Source organism: Sus scrofa, chromosome 2 (assembly GCF_054392235.1).
Source record: "Sus scrofa isolate SSC_HxYL_T2T_F1_AM1 chromosome 2, Sscrofa_HxYL_maternal_Yorkshire_Landrace_v2.0, whole genome shotgun sequence".
NCBI classification, from domain to species: Eukaryota; Metazoa; Chordata; class Mammalia; order Artiodactyla; family Suidae; genus Sus; species Sus scrofa.
In genome coordinates this window covers 130,687,918-130,705,223 of record NC_139384.1, presented here as the reverse complement: position 1 = coordinate 130,705,223, position 17,306 = coordinate 130,687,918, and the positions used below count along the sequence as shown (strand labels likewise).

Below are 17,306 nucleotides of genomic sequence, written 5' to 3'. Positions count from 1 at the left end.
AAGTAGGAGCTCCTCTGTGGCTCATCCGTAACAAACCCAACTAGTATTCCTGAGGATACAGGTTCCATTCCTGCCCTCACTCAGTGGGTTAAGGATCCAGTGTTGCCCTGAGCTGTGGTGTAGGTCACAGATGCAGCCAGGAACTGGTGTTGCTGTGGCTGTGGCATAGGTCAGCAGCCGTAGCTCCAATTCGACCCCTAGCCTGGGAACTTCCATATGCCATGGGTATAGTCCTAAAAAAAGACCCCCCCAGAAAAGTAGAAAACAGAAGGAAATTACCTACTACTATTGCCAAACGTGTGACTCTTCTACCAGATACAAGAGAAAGGTATGGGTTTGAAGTTACCTTGGAGAAAGTTATAAACTATAAAAACAGGGAATAGCATATAGTTAGAAGCACTGGCATGGAGGTTAAATGGGATGATGTATGTTGAAGCATCCATCAAGGTGCCTGGCACACTTCATTCCTTTCCCTTCTCACAAGTTTTAAGAGGAGATATTTTTGAGACAGGTGATTGGTCCGTCACGGTGAGGGAGCAGTCTCTTTGAAATAGCACTGAACAAAAATATATACATTCCAAACTATTTATCCCACCAGTAGTCAAGTGTATTAACATCAAGACAGGAGCCAATGTTTGACAGTATAGCTGCCCTTTCAAGAAGCTGGTAACATTCAGCGCTAGTATGGGCACAGGGATTTGTGCACTCTAGTTGGCCTCACCTTCTTTCTCTCTTCTTTCTCATATTTGCCCTCTCCTCCTAGCCCTCTCCTGCCATGGCTAATTTCCTGCAGCAGGCATGGCCACTCCGCAAGCATGGAGGCACCAAGATATCTAGCCACACCCAGTGACTGGAGGTGCCAATGGGCCACCAGTGCTTGGGCCCACAGCCCTGATGACATCTTAATTCTCTCAGTTTGTTCTGACTTAACCTTTTCCATTCTGTGTTCCCCATCATGAAATACCACAGAGTGGAAGAGAAAATAAGTGCAAGTTTTCAAGCTCAGGACTGTAGCCAATATAACGTATTTGGAGAAAAAATATAGTCAAGAAGAAGGTAAGATTCACTTTGGTTCAGTTAAGTTTGAAACCGATAATCCCTTGTAGTCTAGGTTCAACTAAAACTAGGGTTTTCCTGCAGGCTGTGAAGCCTACATTGTTTGACAAAAGCCTTTTGGCAACATGACAAGGATGATGCAAATATCACTTTTACCACATCCAATAAAAGTCAAAAAATTCTATTGCTTTATGTCTAGTCACACACTCTCTCATAGGATCTAGCCACAGCTGCATGTACATATTGATTTTTCTGTTACCTGAAAGACGTCTTTATGGTCAGTGGAAGTTCTATCACTGGGATCAGTATTCACAAATCATCTTTTATCTAACAGTTAACTAAATACCCCACAGCAATCAGTGCAGTGCTCTGTACATGGGTGGGAGGCAGGATCAAGCCAGAGTTGTCTGACTCAAGCAAATGCTCAAAAATATATTTTCAGATTAGGGTCCCTGTAGGCTCCCAGGGAAGAATTTTGGGCCTGGTGAGGGGAGCAGATGTTCCTGGACTGCCACTGGCAGTGTCTCAAGTCTAACACAAGATTATCCCTATTGTCTCCTTTCCAGAGCCCTAGGCTCCAGCAGCTATTAGTCTTTTTTTTTTTTTCCTGTCTTTTTAGGGCTGCACCTGAGGCATATGGAGGTTCCCAGGCTAGGGATCAAATTGGAGCTGAAGCCACCAGCCTGCACCACAGCCACAGCAATTCGGGATCCAAGCCACATCTGCGACCTACACCACAGCTCATAGCAATGCCAGATCCTTAGTCCACTGAGCGAGGCCAGGGATCGAACCCTTGTCCTCATGGATGCTAGTTGAGTTTATTGACTGCTGAGCCATGCTGGGAACTCCCAGCCAGCTACTGGGACCAGTCCCTAGTCAGACTCTCAGTCCTGTCCCCAAGCATTTCCTGGTGTCCTCTCCTCTGTGGACGGTGATTTTTTTTCCAAGTGCTTGTTCAAATCGAACCCCAACCCCCCTCTTCTATTATCCCCAAAGCACTTTCCATCTGTCTTCTGCAACATTTAGATACCATGTCTTCATCACTTTATAACCCCTGCAATGGCTTGAAATAGCTGCCTTGGCAGAGAAAAACTAGAACATTTTATTATCAGGAAGAACCTTATGGTTGATTAAATACAATAGCTTTTATTTTATACAAGAGGAAACCAAATCCTAAATGTTAACTAAATAGGTGATCAATCAACAGATGTTGTTCTAGTCACAGTTCCAGACAAGTGGAGAATTAGGTTCTCATCTGTCTTTCTCTTGGGACAACGGATCTATCGGCAGATTGACTGTTCACATTAGCATAGGCAGTAAGTAGGATGACAGCTCTGAGATGCTGGGTTAGATGCTAGATTTCCTTCTGAAGGGCTTCTTGGAGCATTATGGAGCTAATTTATACTGTAAATTTACAAAAGTAGAGTTAAAACAGACAGTTCCCAAACTGATTGAGCTACTGCTTCTTCCTTTGTTCACAGAAGGTTTATCAATGTCTTCCATGACTAAAGCTCAGTGGAACATACTAGAGAAAGAGCCATTTCAAAGCTAACGTGCAAGTAGAGTTCCCATGGTGGCTCAGAGGGTTAAGAACCTGACTAGTATCCATGAGGAAGCAGGTTTGATCCCTGGCCTCACTCAATGGGTTAAGAATCCACCATTGTGGTGAGCTGTGGTGTAGGTCACAGATGCAGCTTGTATCTGGCATTGCTATGACTGTGGCATAGGTCAGCAGCTGCAGCTCCAATTCAACCCCTAGCCTGGGAACTTCCATATGCTGCAGGTAGGGCCCTAAAAGGAAAAACAAAACAAAACAAAAAAAAACTAATGTGCAAGTGATGTCACATTTTTGCAATTTAGAATAAATTCTTTTCATTTAAATAATATAAATTTAATTTGTCATAACCATTTGTCTACTTATACCTTTATACTCTATTTTATGAAGACTGGTGACATGCACATATTCATGTCAAATATAATGTAACACATTTACAATTCTGAGAACTTCTTGGGATAATGAAATACCCACTTAGAGTTGTTTAATAAATGATAAATATTCTGATATAGAAAGAATAAAGTAAGCATTCCTGTGTTATTTTTGTGTATATAACATTTTAATTAATTCATTTGAGCTTTTATTTCCTCTTAATTTCTTTACATTATTACTGTCTATTCAAAATCATTTGCAAAATTCATCAAGACTGATGACTATAAATTGAATTCTAGAAACAAACATTATAGATGTAGAAGACAAATTTATTTGAGTCTCAAAGGCTTTTTGTAGCAGAATGTGCGAGAGGAGTAAACTAAGATGAATTTACTATAAATAGAAAAGGCATCTATTTTACGAGCATGGCGTTTTGTCAATAAAAGGTGAAAACATTCAAGCCATGGTTGAAAGTGAACGCATTTAACAGAGTAGCACTTAGTATTTATGATTCAATGATGCTCTCACCACTCCCAAATCTACAAAGAGTTACTATTTCTCCCAGTTTATGAACAAGAACACTGAGACTCAGAAAACTGAAGTAAATGGCCCAGAACACACAGCAGGTTTGTTCTGACCCCAAAGCTCATTCTAATTACCTGTCTGCCATCATAGTTTCTAGTTCTGCTTCCTGATACAGATTTTGCTTTTATTTAGCAAATTATTTTCATAAAAAATTAAACAAAAACAAAAAAGGTGAATGCATTTATAACTCTGAGCACTTTTTGAAGCTAGTGAAACACTCAGAGTTGTTTTCCGGAAAAAAAAGGAATTTCTTCTATATTCTTGTTTAGTACACTTAGATCACTTAAATACATTACTAGACAATGGACTTTTTAGAGCGTTGCAAACATGTTTCTGTTCTCTTAATGCAGAAGAAAAGTTCCGCTGAGGAATAAAAATTAAAACACTTAAATTAAGGGTAATCTTTTCCATGGGTTGCTCAAAGCCATTTGGGGAGGGGGTTGCTTAATTAGTTACATGTGTTGTGTATGGTACAAAAAAGAGGGGAAGAATGCACTGAGGATCTGTTTTACCCCTCGGAGCAGTGCTGTCCAGCTGAATTCTCTCGAGGTTGGAAACGTTCTCCACCTGAGCTGTCCAATATGGTAGCTATTGGCCACACTGAGTACTTAAAACAAGGATAGTACAACTGAGGTCCTGAATTTTAAATTTTACTTAATTGTAATTAATTGAAATTTAAATAGCCATACGTTAGCGAGAAGTTATTACACTGAGCAATGCAGCCTTAGATAATATTTTAATCCAGTATCAACTGGTTCCATGATAAACTATACCTCGGTCACCTGGGGGAGGCTAGTGAAAGGTACAGACTGTGTGCCCTATTCTGGCAGATTCTGATTTTCAAAGAGTAGGTGGGCTTAGGAGTCTTTAGGTATATTACTCACACCAGGTGATTATGAAGCTCTGCTACATTAGAAAGTGTCTAGTCTGCATTTAGGTTCACCTGTCTGAGTTTGGCTATGGCCCAGGACTGGCAGACACCAAATCATCTTGAGCCATAACAACAGCAAGAGTCCTTAACACTTAGAAGTGCATACCAAGTGCCAGGAACTGCTACACTGAGCCTGGGAAGTAACTGTGAAGCTATGTGTTCCTCAGGGCCTGGCAGAGTGTCAGAGGCATGGAGAATATGAAGTTGGATCCTTGTAAATTATTGGGGAAATCATCACATATTTTTTAAAGAAGTTATTCTCTCAACATTTTAATTCCAAGATTGCTACTAGATTGTTTGGCAGGATGCTCTGGAAGACAACAGTCAAGGACTGTCGTTGAAGTGAGTGACCCTGGGCAAAATGATCATGGCAGCAAGAGGGCAGATGGCGTCCAGTCCAGGCAAGGCCAGGCATGTCAGATCAAGAGTTGGCATGGGCTCAGAGCTCTTGATGCAAACTCCAGGGACAGAGGACAGAAAGTACCAGACAGCCCTATGAGGCTGGGATCTCTGAAACTTCCTGGCACTGAAGGGGACCTGTATAAATAATTCTGATGTATAGTCAACTCCCAAAACCCCACTGGGAAGAAGGACCTGGGGAGGAGGGCATTATCCTTAATGACTTAAGCAAAAATGGAAGACATCATTTATCCCAAGGTCTTAGGGATCTCAGGAAATTTAAAGAGTTCATAAGGCTCTTTGAAGCAATGAATCTAAAATGACAATTTAAAACAAAAGATAAGGATGATATTCTCAATGTGTGAGTATGCCATGGATGTTCCACGGATGAGGCAGAAAAATGCTACTGTACAAGTGAGTTTTTATCTATGTTTTAAATTTTTGATTTAAAAATACATGTTTTAGCGTTCCCGTCGTGGCGCAGTGGTTAACGAATCTGACTAGGAACCATGAGATGCGTGTTTGATCCCTGGCCTTGCTCAGTGGGTTAAGGATCTGGCGTTGCCATGAGCTGTGGTGTAGGTTGCAGATGCGGCTTGGATCCTGCGTTGCTGTGGCTCTGGTGTAGGCCGGTGGCTACAGCTCTGATTAGACTCCTAGCCTGGGAACCTCCATATGGCGAGGGAGCGGCTCAAGAAAAGGCAAAAAGACAAAAAAAATAAATAAATAAAAATAAAAAATAAAAATACATGTTTTGGTGTGTTGTAAATGTGTTCAATAGATGCTTATAAAAGAAAAACAATCTATTATTTTGCTCTATAAGAGAACCATTTATATTGTAAATATGCTTTCTTTTCCAAAGAGCTAAACTTATTTATAAAACGTGTCTTCCAGCTTTATTGGAAAGGCTGCTGAATTGTCAGCTACTTTGTATCTGCTAACTCTAAGGTAAGTAGAGAATTATAGGATATGTTATTCTAGGCTTTTAAGAATGTATGGTTAAATGTTCTAGAAAGAGCAGATATCGAGGACTTACTGCCTGACATTTGGATTTCAATGTATGTTTTTCCCAACAGGCTAAGAAGCAAGGGAACCCAGATATATGAAGGGAATCTGACAAAAGACACAAGCAACATCCAAGTTTATGTCATAACAAGCATTGTTATGTCTTAAAGATACGGTGACGTACTTCACAAAATAAATGAATAGAAATGTACACGCACACCAAAAACATGACTTATTCTAATCTGTGTCTCTGAAGACAAGATTCTTAGTGGGTGCAATGGGGAAAATGAGGTAGGTAACAATCCCATGCAAATCTACATTCACAGGGAAAGCCAAAACTGGGGATAAGGGATGTTATCTTCCATAACACAGCCAGTTTGTGGTGAGACTATGTGCAAGAAAAAAGATCACTTTTCTAGCCACTACAAGGGGCTCCAGTGAGGTGGCCTCACTAAAGCTGAGCCACTAGCATCAAACCAGTGTCCTAAGGGAAAGAGAGGCCTCATATCTCATCCTTACCTTTCACTCACAGCTTGCCAATTGTTGATTAAAAAGTCCTTTGCAATGTATCGGCCAACTTCAGATGCTGCCACAGCTTCAATTATATTTGTTTCATTAAAAGTGAGTGGAGAAGGAGCGATGGCATGCTCCATATATCTGCAAAAGCACATTTGGCAGGAAGTAAATATGTAAAAACTCTCTAATGGAAAGAGTACATCGAAATAAATGGAGTGAAAATCCCATATGTTTCTAAGTGAGTGATACATAAATATGTTTCATATTAATTCTTATATGAGCTCATTTCTATTTGTCTCCCTTTGGTTTGTTAATTGCATTCTTCCACAAGGAACTCTTTCAAGGTAAGTTGATAATAATCACCTGTTTAGTATCCATGGCTCTTTACTGCAGCCCAGGGCATAAGCAAGTTGAATCCTTTCTTCTTCCTTTGTTGTATTATTGTAGATATTTAACAAAAAATCCCACTCTTTATCATTTCCCAGGGCAATGCCATAACATAAAATCACATTTTTAATTGGATAAGGTATTCTGAAAGATATAACATACAATGATACTTTTTCATAGCAGGTAAGTTGTACGTTTATCTAGGTTGCCATATATTTAGAAGTACAAATCTAGGGAAAAAAAAGTCTGTGATCTCAGCTATAAATATCAAAAGTAGAAACCTAGAAAAGCAAATGGTGAATATTGTCATTCAGAATAATATCTTTAAGTCAAACTAGTTTAGAAACTAAGGAGTTTTGAGGGAGAACTAAATTAAAATAGTATAGTCTATGCTGCTAATTCTGTTTGGTTTCATATCTTATTATCACATTTTCTAAGAGTCCATCTACGATAATATATTAAAGGTAGTATGATAACACCAAGATGACAGAATCTTGGTCTCAGCTCCCAGTAAGACTGCAGACTCATACAGAAAGAAATGGTATGATGCACTTAAATGTATATAACAAGAATAAATAATCATAGAGAACAACTTATATAAGACTCAAGCTGATAAGCATAGGCTCATATGAGGGAATTTATTGGCAATGAGAGGTCCTGGGAGAGAACTGAGTGTATAAATTCTAATCTATTACTATGTACAGACCTACCTGAGACATTTATTTATTTATGCATGTATGTATGTATTTTTGCTTTTTAGGGCCGCACCCGTGGCATATGAAAGTTCCCAGGCTAGGTGTTGAATCAGAGCTGTGGCTGCTGGCCTACACCATAGCCACAGCAACCTGGGATATGAGCCACATCTGTGACATACACCACAGCTCAGTTCACAGCAACGCTGGATCCCTGACCGCCGAGTGAGGCCGGGGATCAAACCCGCATCCTCATGGATACTAGTTCGGATTTGTTTCCACTGTGCCACAACAGGAACTCTGAGATAATTTTTGATATTTGGAAAAAAAAAACTGTAAGAGAGAGAGATTAACCAAGTGAAAACAAAATAATCACTCCCAGGGTAAAAGCATCAAAAATGCAGAGGAATTGTTGGTGCTGAAACAGGACAAAAAAAAGCGCAATTACAATATTACTCTTACTCATTCTCTGGATGGTTCATCCAGTTTCTGAAGAGTTCTTTTGACAGCTGAAGACAGTCCTCAAGACCCAACCAACACGCAGTTCCAAAAACTTTTTCCAGTGATATTCTTGTAGGAAAGAAAAACATTTATTTTTCATTACTACATTTATTTTTTTCTGCCTCCAAGAATATGTGTTTCATAAAAGATGGGTATTTTCAAACATCCTTCCAATAACATCAGGTTCGTTAAAAAATAGCCTTTGTGGATGGCAACTGTATTTAAGGTTCAGAGAAATATTTGCTGAGAGGCTCTCAGGCACCAAATAAGCTCTAAGGCTGCTATTTTTTGAAAGTAAGAAATAAATTACTGCCATCCTTCATCTCCCTCAAACACAAATGAGTGTACACACATCCCACATCTGTTATCAATTTATTTTTCCTCCATTTCACAATAATTGCCTTATGGATTAAAAAAATGACTTTAGCGTATCTGATCTAATCCACTTTAAAATTCTTTCTCTACGTATGAGAACAAGCGGGAATGGTTTATTTCTCTTCTTTGACAGCGTGCCTCCTCTTACTGAAGCTTCTGTTTCTTCCTCTGCTCCTTCTGGCTATTAAAGTTGTGTGCAGAAAAAGGAAAGAGGTTTCTGTTTTGTTTTTATAACTGAGCAGAGGCACACATTATGATTCTAAACAAATTAAGTTCAGAAGAATACAGTGGAGAACAATGATAAATACTGATATATGCGGTGCCTGGAGGTGTCTCTCTACATGCTCCAGTTTAGTGTCAGAGGTAAAGGAATTCAAAAGTTTCCAGAAAATGCAAGAAGTTTCCAGAAAATGTAAGATCCGAACCTCCATTGCTTCACCCTCCCTCCAGCCTCATCCTGGCCTGGCCTGACCTTCTAATAAGCAGAAGTATAATATCCATGGGTGAAGCCCTCTGAGAGACAGTTGTGAACACTCCTTTACACATTCCCTCCCTCTCCACACCCACCCCCAAGCTGGCAGCAGCAGGATAGAATTCTCTGGAAGCACAGTCTAACTCCCTGCGGTTGCTCTGAAGAGAACTGGTCCAGGGATGCAACAAAAAGCAGGTTATGTCAGTCCAATTTAGGAGTGCTAAGGCCGCAGCTGGTTAACAAAGGTGCTGCCTCGGTGGGCCTTTCTTTTCTTTTTAGGGCCACAGCTGCAGCATCTGGAAGTTCCCAGGCTGGGGGCCAAATCAGAGCTGCAGCTACTGGCCCACCCCAAAGCCATAGCAATGCAGGATCCGAGCCATGTCTGAGACCTACACCACAGGTTGTGGCAATGCTGGATCCTTAACCCACCAAGTGAGGCCAGGGATGGAACCCACATCATCACAGACACTGTGTTGAATTCTTAACCTGCTGAGCCACAACAGGAACTCTGGTTGTGACTTGTACAACTTGCCTGCCCACTTACCATCCCAGCTCATCCCCACTGTTCCCCATCCATTTGTAAGTTCAACCCTACATCCTTCTAGTCACATGCCCTAGCTCTAACATTTCTCCCTCTCAGAAGGATACTCTTGAGAGAGAATAATCATCTTTTGCCTATTTCTTTCTCTTTTTTTTAACATTGTAAAGAAATTCAGACTTTACTTTTTATATTTATTTATTTATTTTGCTTTTTTTAGGGCTGCGCCCACAGCATAATGGCAGTTCCCAGGCCAGGGGTACAATTGGAGCCACAGCTGCCAGCCTACACCACAGCCACAGCAATGCCAGATCCAAGCCGAGTCTTTGACCTACACCACAGCTCATGGCAACGCCGGATCCTTGACCCACTGAGCGAGGCCAGGGATCGAACCTGCAATCTCATGGTTCCTAGTCAGATTTGTTTCCACTGCACCATGACAGGAACTCCCAGACTTCAATTTTTAAATTAAACTATATTTTAAGATCATTGTGGATTTACATGCTGCTGTATATAAATGATGCAGAAGTATCCCCTGCACCCTTTGCCCAGTTTCCCCTAATAGTAACATCTTGCAAAGCTATACTACAATATCATACACTAATATTATTTATAATTGTATAAGTAATTAAATTATAATCATTGATGTTATATAATATTGTAATATGATACAGTATCATGACAAATTGGCTGAGGCAATCAAGATACAGGACATTTTCTTTTTTTTTTCTTTTTTTTACTTTTTAGGGCCACATCTGTGGCAAATGGAGGTTCCCAGGCTAGGAGTCTAATTGAAACTGTAGCCGCTGCTAGCCTATGGCACAGCCACAGCCATGCCAGATCCGAGCCATGTCTGCGACCTACATCACGGCTCACGGCAACGCCGGATCCTTAACCCACTGAGCAAGGCCAGGGATCGAACCTGCAACCTCATGGTTTCTAGTCGGATTCGTTAACCACTGCGCCACGACGGGAATTCCTGGGACATTTTCCTCATCATGAGAATCCCTTATGTCCTTTCACTGCCACACTCACTTCTGTGAGCCCCTACCCTCTCCTTAACCTCTAGTTATTATTGTCTGTTCTCTACACCTATAATTTTGGCAGTGCAAGCATTATATATGAATGGAATCTTAATTCTTGCTTGGTCTAATTGATTTCAGCTTGATGTTGATTGGAGCTGTAAGTGTAATCTCTGCACCATTCATTGTTGGCCCCAAATTCCCTCCCTAAATCTGAAAGCCCAGCCTATACACACAAACCTTGTATCACAGGTACCAGCAGTACCACAGCCCCGATAAGCCTTACACCCCTTCCCAGACCAGCATGAAAGATGCGCACTCCTCCCACCAAGTCAATGGTGGGGAAATCACTTGTAATACTTAGTCAAGTTCAAACACAAATGATGGATATATTTCACTGTCAACCTCTCTCATTACATTTGCATAATAAAGTCAGAACTTCTGTCTAACATAAATAATGGCCTTCTCCCCTCTATCATCAACAATATGCAGAGAGGATTTTTTTCCCCTGTGGCCTTTCTGTACACTTCATTCTTTTGTATAGGCCGGTTTTGCTCAGTACAACCCTCCGCTAACAGTGCCACACACTTAAGATTTTAACCAGTAGCCTAAAATTTGAGAATATAAAACTATAAATTCCTGCGTGCACATGTATGTGCTTTGCGGGCCAATTAAGATCCCCCAATATTATTTCCCATTAGGGTACATGTAGCTCACCAATCCCAAAGCTACTGTTCTCCAATTGTACACAAATCTCTCAGTGTATCATAAATATTGGGATCTTATTTTATGACTCTGGAAACCTATCCCTTAATATGAATCATTTTACTCAATTATTACTGCTCAAAAATACACTTACAGAGCTAAATAGTCATCTTGCAATGCTGCCACATTTTCACGAATTATAGTTGAATAAGTATTCCATATCGGGATAAGTCTCTTTAACAGATACTTCTGTAAAAAATAAAGAAAATGCACTGTTAGTTCTGCTCACGACACTCAACTGCCCTACTCTCCCCTTTGGACATTAACAGAGAGGTGATAGATATTTCTTCAGAAATCATCTTGATTTGTTACTAAATGTGCAACTGGTTATTTTTTTAACCTCTCTAGGTTCAGTTTCCTCATACTAAGGAATATATAAACAAACGATGTGTATAAGCACAATGCCTGGCACGTAGTAGGAATTTAAAAAATCTTAGCCGTTGTTATCATTTAGTATCATGTAAACATTTCTGCCTGTCTTTAAAAGGAAAGAGGAGGAAAAAGGAGTTCCCATTGTGGCTCAGCAGTTAATGAACCTGACTGGCATCCATGAGGATGCAGGTTTGATCCCTGGTCTCGTTCAGTGGGTTAAGGATCTGGCGCTGCTGTGAGCTGTGGTGTAGGGTGTAGACATGGCTTGGATCCCGCGTGGCTGTGGTGTAGGCTGGCAGCTATAGCTCTGATTTGACCCCTAGCCTGGGAACCTCCATATGCTTTGAGTGTGACCCTAAAAAGAGAGAAAAAAAAATAGAGGAAAAAATGTAAAACTATAAAACAATTTTTCCACCTTAAAACTTCGATGCTTAGTATATTTACCCCCAAAAAGCAAGGAATACTGATTATGCCTTCACCAGATTTAAGCCCTGGGTCTGAAATAAAGTTTCTTCAATTGAGCTGATAAATACTCAGATTATAACAGTCCTATGTTTACCAACATATCCCTCAGAATAAACTAATGTTACTCGTTGAAATTTTTTAAAAACAAATACCAGCTTTTACTTCTCTACGCAGAACCAGTGATCAGATGTTATCAATGAGCTACCTCGATCCCACAAATGTTTAAGTGCCTTCTTCTGTTAGTTGTCATGCCCACATTCAAGAATGCTCCCATCAGCACTTTGACACTAGATAAAAGGAAGTTTGGAACCCTGAAGTGCTTGTGTGCTCTCACCCTCTGACTGACCTGGAAATTCACTTGGAATCATCATCTAACACACTTGTTGGTTGGTTTGTGGCCCTAACTCTCGGAGGGGCTCTTTCTGAACTTTGGCTTTGGTTTTCTCTGGGCTGTCTTTCTTCTGATCACTGTTTAGGCTCTAATAACATAATTTTCCCTTTTTGTATCTATTATTTTCCTTTTTTTATAAGGATGTGATGGGAGTTTCCATCGTGGCTCAGCAGTAATGAGCTTGACTAGAATCCATGAGGATGTGGGTTTGATCCCTGGCCTCACTCAGTGGGTTAAGGATCCGGCATGGACATGGCTGTGGTGTAGGTTGCAGATGCGGCTCAGATCCTGCATTGCTGTGGCTGTGGTGTAGGCCGGCACCTGCAACTCCTATTGGATTCCTAGCCTGGGAACTTCCATATGCCATGCATGCAGCCCTAAAATAGACCAAATAAATAAAATAATAATAATAATAAAAGTACATGATGGCATGTCATTTTTTCATTAATTCCGAATTTCCAGTCTCTCTACCTATTTTCAAAAGCAGCTTCACCATGTTTACTGTTTCTGGAATAAAGTTTCTTGTTTTAAGTGCTGGCCCTGTAAATCAGAGTATTTCAATCATGAATATAAAGTTGGGAAAAGTCATTTTGTTTGACTAACAACCTTTTAGGGAAACAGCTGTTAATAGACATGATTCTTTTTTATATAAGAAAAAAAGCCATATCATTTCCATCCACTTCTGGTTTCTTAAGACACATTTGCACCTTCCCAAGGATTAAGTATCTTTTCAAACTTCTCTTATACTCATCTCCTAGACCAGGAGATGAAAATATCTAAGACTAAGAATAACCAGCCATTCTTAAGGAAATGAATATATACAGAACTAATAAATTATTATTTTGAGGAAAGACCTGCTTCACAGATGCCTTCTGAAATATAGAAAGAGGAAGATAGGATTAAAAAAAAAAAAACAAAACCCAAACTACCTAATAAAGCATGAAATTACCTTTAACAATGGGTATATATCATGGTTTTTCCCTTCAAAAATAAGATCCCTTGTCACCAGGTTCAGCAAAACTGCATGCCACACTATGATTTCATCTTCTTCAGCAAGGTACTTGGTTAAATCAAGTGCTGTTTCAATCTCAATATAATTGTTTCTGTTTGGGTTTAAAAAAAAAAACAGATTCAAAACAGCTTCCCTTGCTAAATAATTTGTACACTTTCCATATTTGTTCCACACGTCAATGCTTAACTTCAATAAGGTATATGAAATCAAGAAGCTAGAGAGTAAAAGTCCCATCTCATTGATAACGTGGAACCCAAGCAATGTTGACAGACCCTCCATGTCAGTTTGATAGGTTCAAATGCCCAAATTCTTGGAGGCTCTAGAAAATCCAGGCCAAATATTGTACCGATTGTCAGGCACTCAGATATCTGTGCATTTAGCTTTGCTGCATAGTAGTAAATTGACAGAACACTGTAGACCACTATAATGGAAAAAATAAAAATAAAAAAATAAACAGCAACATTAAAGAGAATAGGGGAAAATCAGATTGTATGCTATAATAATAACCATGTATCCAACAAGATAAATGGAAAAGCAAATATTGCATCAGTATAGTGAAATTTTGAGTCAACATTTTGGTCTTTGCTCTGGGTTTTGAATATTCTATAATTGCATTATAAACCCACAAAAAATAATGTGTAACCAATTATCTAGAAAAAAAAGAATATCTGTGTATTTAGTATACATTCTTAAGAGAGTACAATTTTCATTCAACAAATATTAATTAAAAGTCATTCTCCGTCTTTTGCCCCTGCTGGCCCCTAGTGGGAACACAAGCTAGAAAGTGCGCAAAAGACATTGCTCTTGCTCACCAGTGAGGAGCTAATTACTCAGTGAGGAGCTGAGACTTGCACCTAAGAAGCAGTTAATGAAAGGTCCTAGCAGAGGCAGTGAATGCAATAAAGTATAGCAAAGAAGAAAAATATACCCACATGATGGGAGAGTCAGAGAAGGCCTTCTGGAGGAGGAACTTGAGAAGGACAATGAAGGATGGGGAGGATTGGGATGGGTGGAAGGCAGCTTGAGGCAAAGAAGATAAAGTGGGAGTTAGTGTGATGGGCAGACCAAGCTAACCAAGGCAGGGGATTTCTTTACTGTAAACTAAGAGGTAGGGGCTAAAATGGCTAAGGTGAATCAAAACTGTGGAGGGCCCTGATTATCAGGATGAAGAGCTTACATTTGGTGGGAAAATGTTTAAACAACTGGGGTAACACTATGAAATTGATGCCTTATAATTTTGTTGCAACTGTGCTGCCCAAGGCAGGAGGGAATTCTATAGGATTAAAGGCTGGAAGCTATGCAATAGGCCAGGCAAAGCGGGATGAAAGTTGGCTCAGCATGGAAGCAGTGAAGGCCTTAAGTTAGGTGAGAATTCAAAAGACATTTCCCAGATCCTCAGAATGAATAGATAAGACAGGGTGACTTGATGGGAGATGGAGAGAGAAAGGAGTCAAAGATACCTCTGATGTTTCAAATGGGGATGATGGGAAGAACAGGAGTACCTTTGACAGAGAGAGAGATAATGGCAGGAACAATTTAGAAACAGAAATAAAGTTCAGTTACTGTTTAAGGTAATGTATTTTTTTGGCTGTGCTCACGGTATGCAGAAGTTCCTAAGACAAGAATAGAACCACCACCATAGCAGTGACAATGCAGGATCCTAATCCACTGGGCCACTAGGAAACTCCTAAGGTAATGAATTTAAGTGAACACAAGATAAACAGAATACAAGGGAGACACGTAGAGATGCAGATTTAGAAATCATCACAGCCATTATGGAGAACAGTTTGGAGATACCTTAGAAAATCTATACACAGAACTTCCATATGACCCCGCAATCCCACTCTTGGGCATCTATCCAGACAAAACTCTACTTAAAAGAGACACATGCACCCGCATGTTCATTGCAGCACTATTCACAATAGCCAGGACATGGAAACAACCCAAATGTCCATCAACAGATGATTGGATTCGGAAGATGTGGTATATATACACAATGGAATACTACTCAGCCATAAAAAAGAACGACATAATGCCATTTGCAGCAACATGGATGGAACTAGAGAATCTCATACTGAGTGAAATGAGCCAGAAAGACAAAGACAAATACCATATGATATCACTTATAACTGGAATCTAATAGCCAACACAAATGAACATCTCCTCAGAAAAGAAAATCATGGACTTGGAGAAAAGACTTGTGGCTGCCTGATGGGAGGGGGAGGGAGTGGGAGGGATCGGGAGCTTGGGCTTATCAGACACAACTTAGAATAGATTTACAAGGAGATCCTGCTGAGTAGCATTGAGAACTTTGTCTAGATACTCATGTTGTAACAGAAGAAAGGGTGGGGGAAAAATGTAATTGTAATGTATACATGTAAGGATAACCTGATCCCCTTGCTGTACAGTGGGAAAATAAAATAAAAAAGTAAATAAAAAATAAAAAAAATTAAAAAAAACACAGACTTAAAAGACACAAAAATCAAGTGTAATTTGTAAACCTTGTTTGGATCTCAATTTGAACAAATCGTTAAAAAAGATATTTGGAGAAAACTGAATATTAACCAGCTATTAAAATATATTAAGGACTTACAAAAAAAAAAGAAAGAAAAGGAATCATCAATATATCTTTCCACAAACAATTATTGTGTATCTTATACCTGCTGGGCACTGTACATATATACACAGTAAAACGATCACTAAAACCATCAGAATACATGAATTACCCAGAGTTAAAATAGAAGAAAATAACTTAACCATGATTGGTCTTAAGGATGCTCATGGCAGCAGGAGAAAAGTCAGACACCTGAGGAGAACCAGGTTTTCATACTGGAGTTTCAGGAAGCCAAAAAAGAAGTGTGCAAGAGAGTTCGGTTAACGGTATCACAGTTACCGTAATCGCAGAGAAAAATTTCCGCAGAGTGGTGGGTGATGTGCTGTACATCACAGAGGAAAAAAGAAAGTTAAAAACAAAGTATGAAATAAGCAGACATTCATTCAAGAGATATGGCAGGCCAAAGAAAGAGAGAAGACACTGATAGGGATGAGGGAGGCACAGGTAGTTGTAGAGGTCCTGATAAAGGACCACAGTTAAAGAGGGAAACTTAGGGGATATTGGGAGATCACTGTAAGTTAATGACTGCTCCTCGGAGTTCCCGTCGTGGCACAGTGGTTAACGAATCCAACTAAGAACCATGAGGTTGTGGGTTCGATCCCTGCCCTTGCTCAGTGGGTTAAGGATCTGGCGTTGCTGTGAGCTGTGGTGTAGGTCGCAGACATGGCTCGGATCCCGAGTTGCTGTGGCTCTGGCGATTGGACCCCTGGCCTGGGAACCTCCACATGCCGTGGGAGCAGCCCAAGAAATGGCAAAAAGACCAAAAAAAAAAAAAAATCCTCCAAAAAAGCCATCAGAACAAGGCAGGCTTGCTTGAGGAGTGAAGGTGGGAGAACTGCCTCAGGGGATGGGATGAGGCCTGCATTGAGATTCAGACCAAGGGCCAGAGTTTGAGGACCGCCCTTCTGCTGATTTGAATACCCACCTTACTGGAGACCCAGGAGAACTAGTACTCCCAGAAAGGAAGAGGTGGGCTTTTCCGACCCCCACTCTCCTTGGATGATAAAACCATAGCCCACTGGATCCTCCATCCTCCAGGCAGAACCTCCTCTCACAAACATCCTATCTTAATAAATCTATTTCTTGCCTATCATTTTGACGCTTTCTCAATTCCTGAAGAACCTGAACCTCAGTGAGTGATTCTTATTTATTTATTTATTTATTTATTGTCTTTTTGCCATTTCTTGGGCCGCTCTCACGGCATGTGGAGGTTCCCAGGCTAGGGGTCAAATCGGAGATATAGCCACCGGCCTACACCAGAGCCACAGCAACTCTGGATTC

The 17,306-nt window shown here is 40.2% G+C and overlaps 1 protein-coding gene across 14 annotated transcripts in view; it reads right to left on the bottom strand.

Moving 5' to 3' along the window:
• LVRN (laeverin) overlaps positions 1 to 17,306 on the bottom strand; it is a 75,728-nt gene that overhangs the window by 6,829 nt on the left and 51,593 nt on the right. For all 14 annotated transcript variants that reach the window (XM_085014332.1, XM_085014326.1, XM_085014337.1 and 11 more), the window contains 5 exons: positions 13,349 to 13,502; positions 11,266 to 11,360; positions 7,961 to 8,068; positions 6,783 to 6,950; positions 6,423 to 6,560 (listed from right to left, as the gene is read on the bottom strand). In XM_085014332.1, coding sequence (XP_084870458.1) covers positions 6,423 to 6,560; positions 6,783 to 6,950; positions 7,961 to 8,068; positions 11,266 to 11,360; positions 13,349 to 13,502 — 663 coding nt within the window. The remainder of the gene's footprint in view (positions 1 to 6,422; positions 6,561 to 6,782; positions 6,951 to 7,960; positions 8,069 to 11,265; positions 11,361 to 13,348; positions 13,503 to 17,306) is intronic.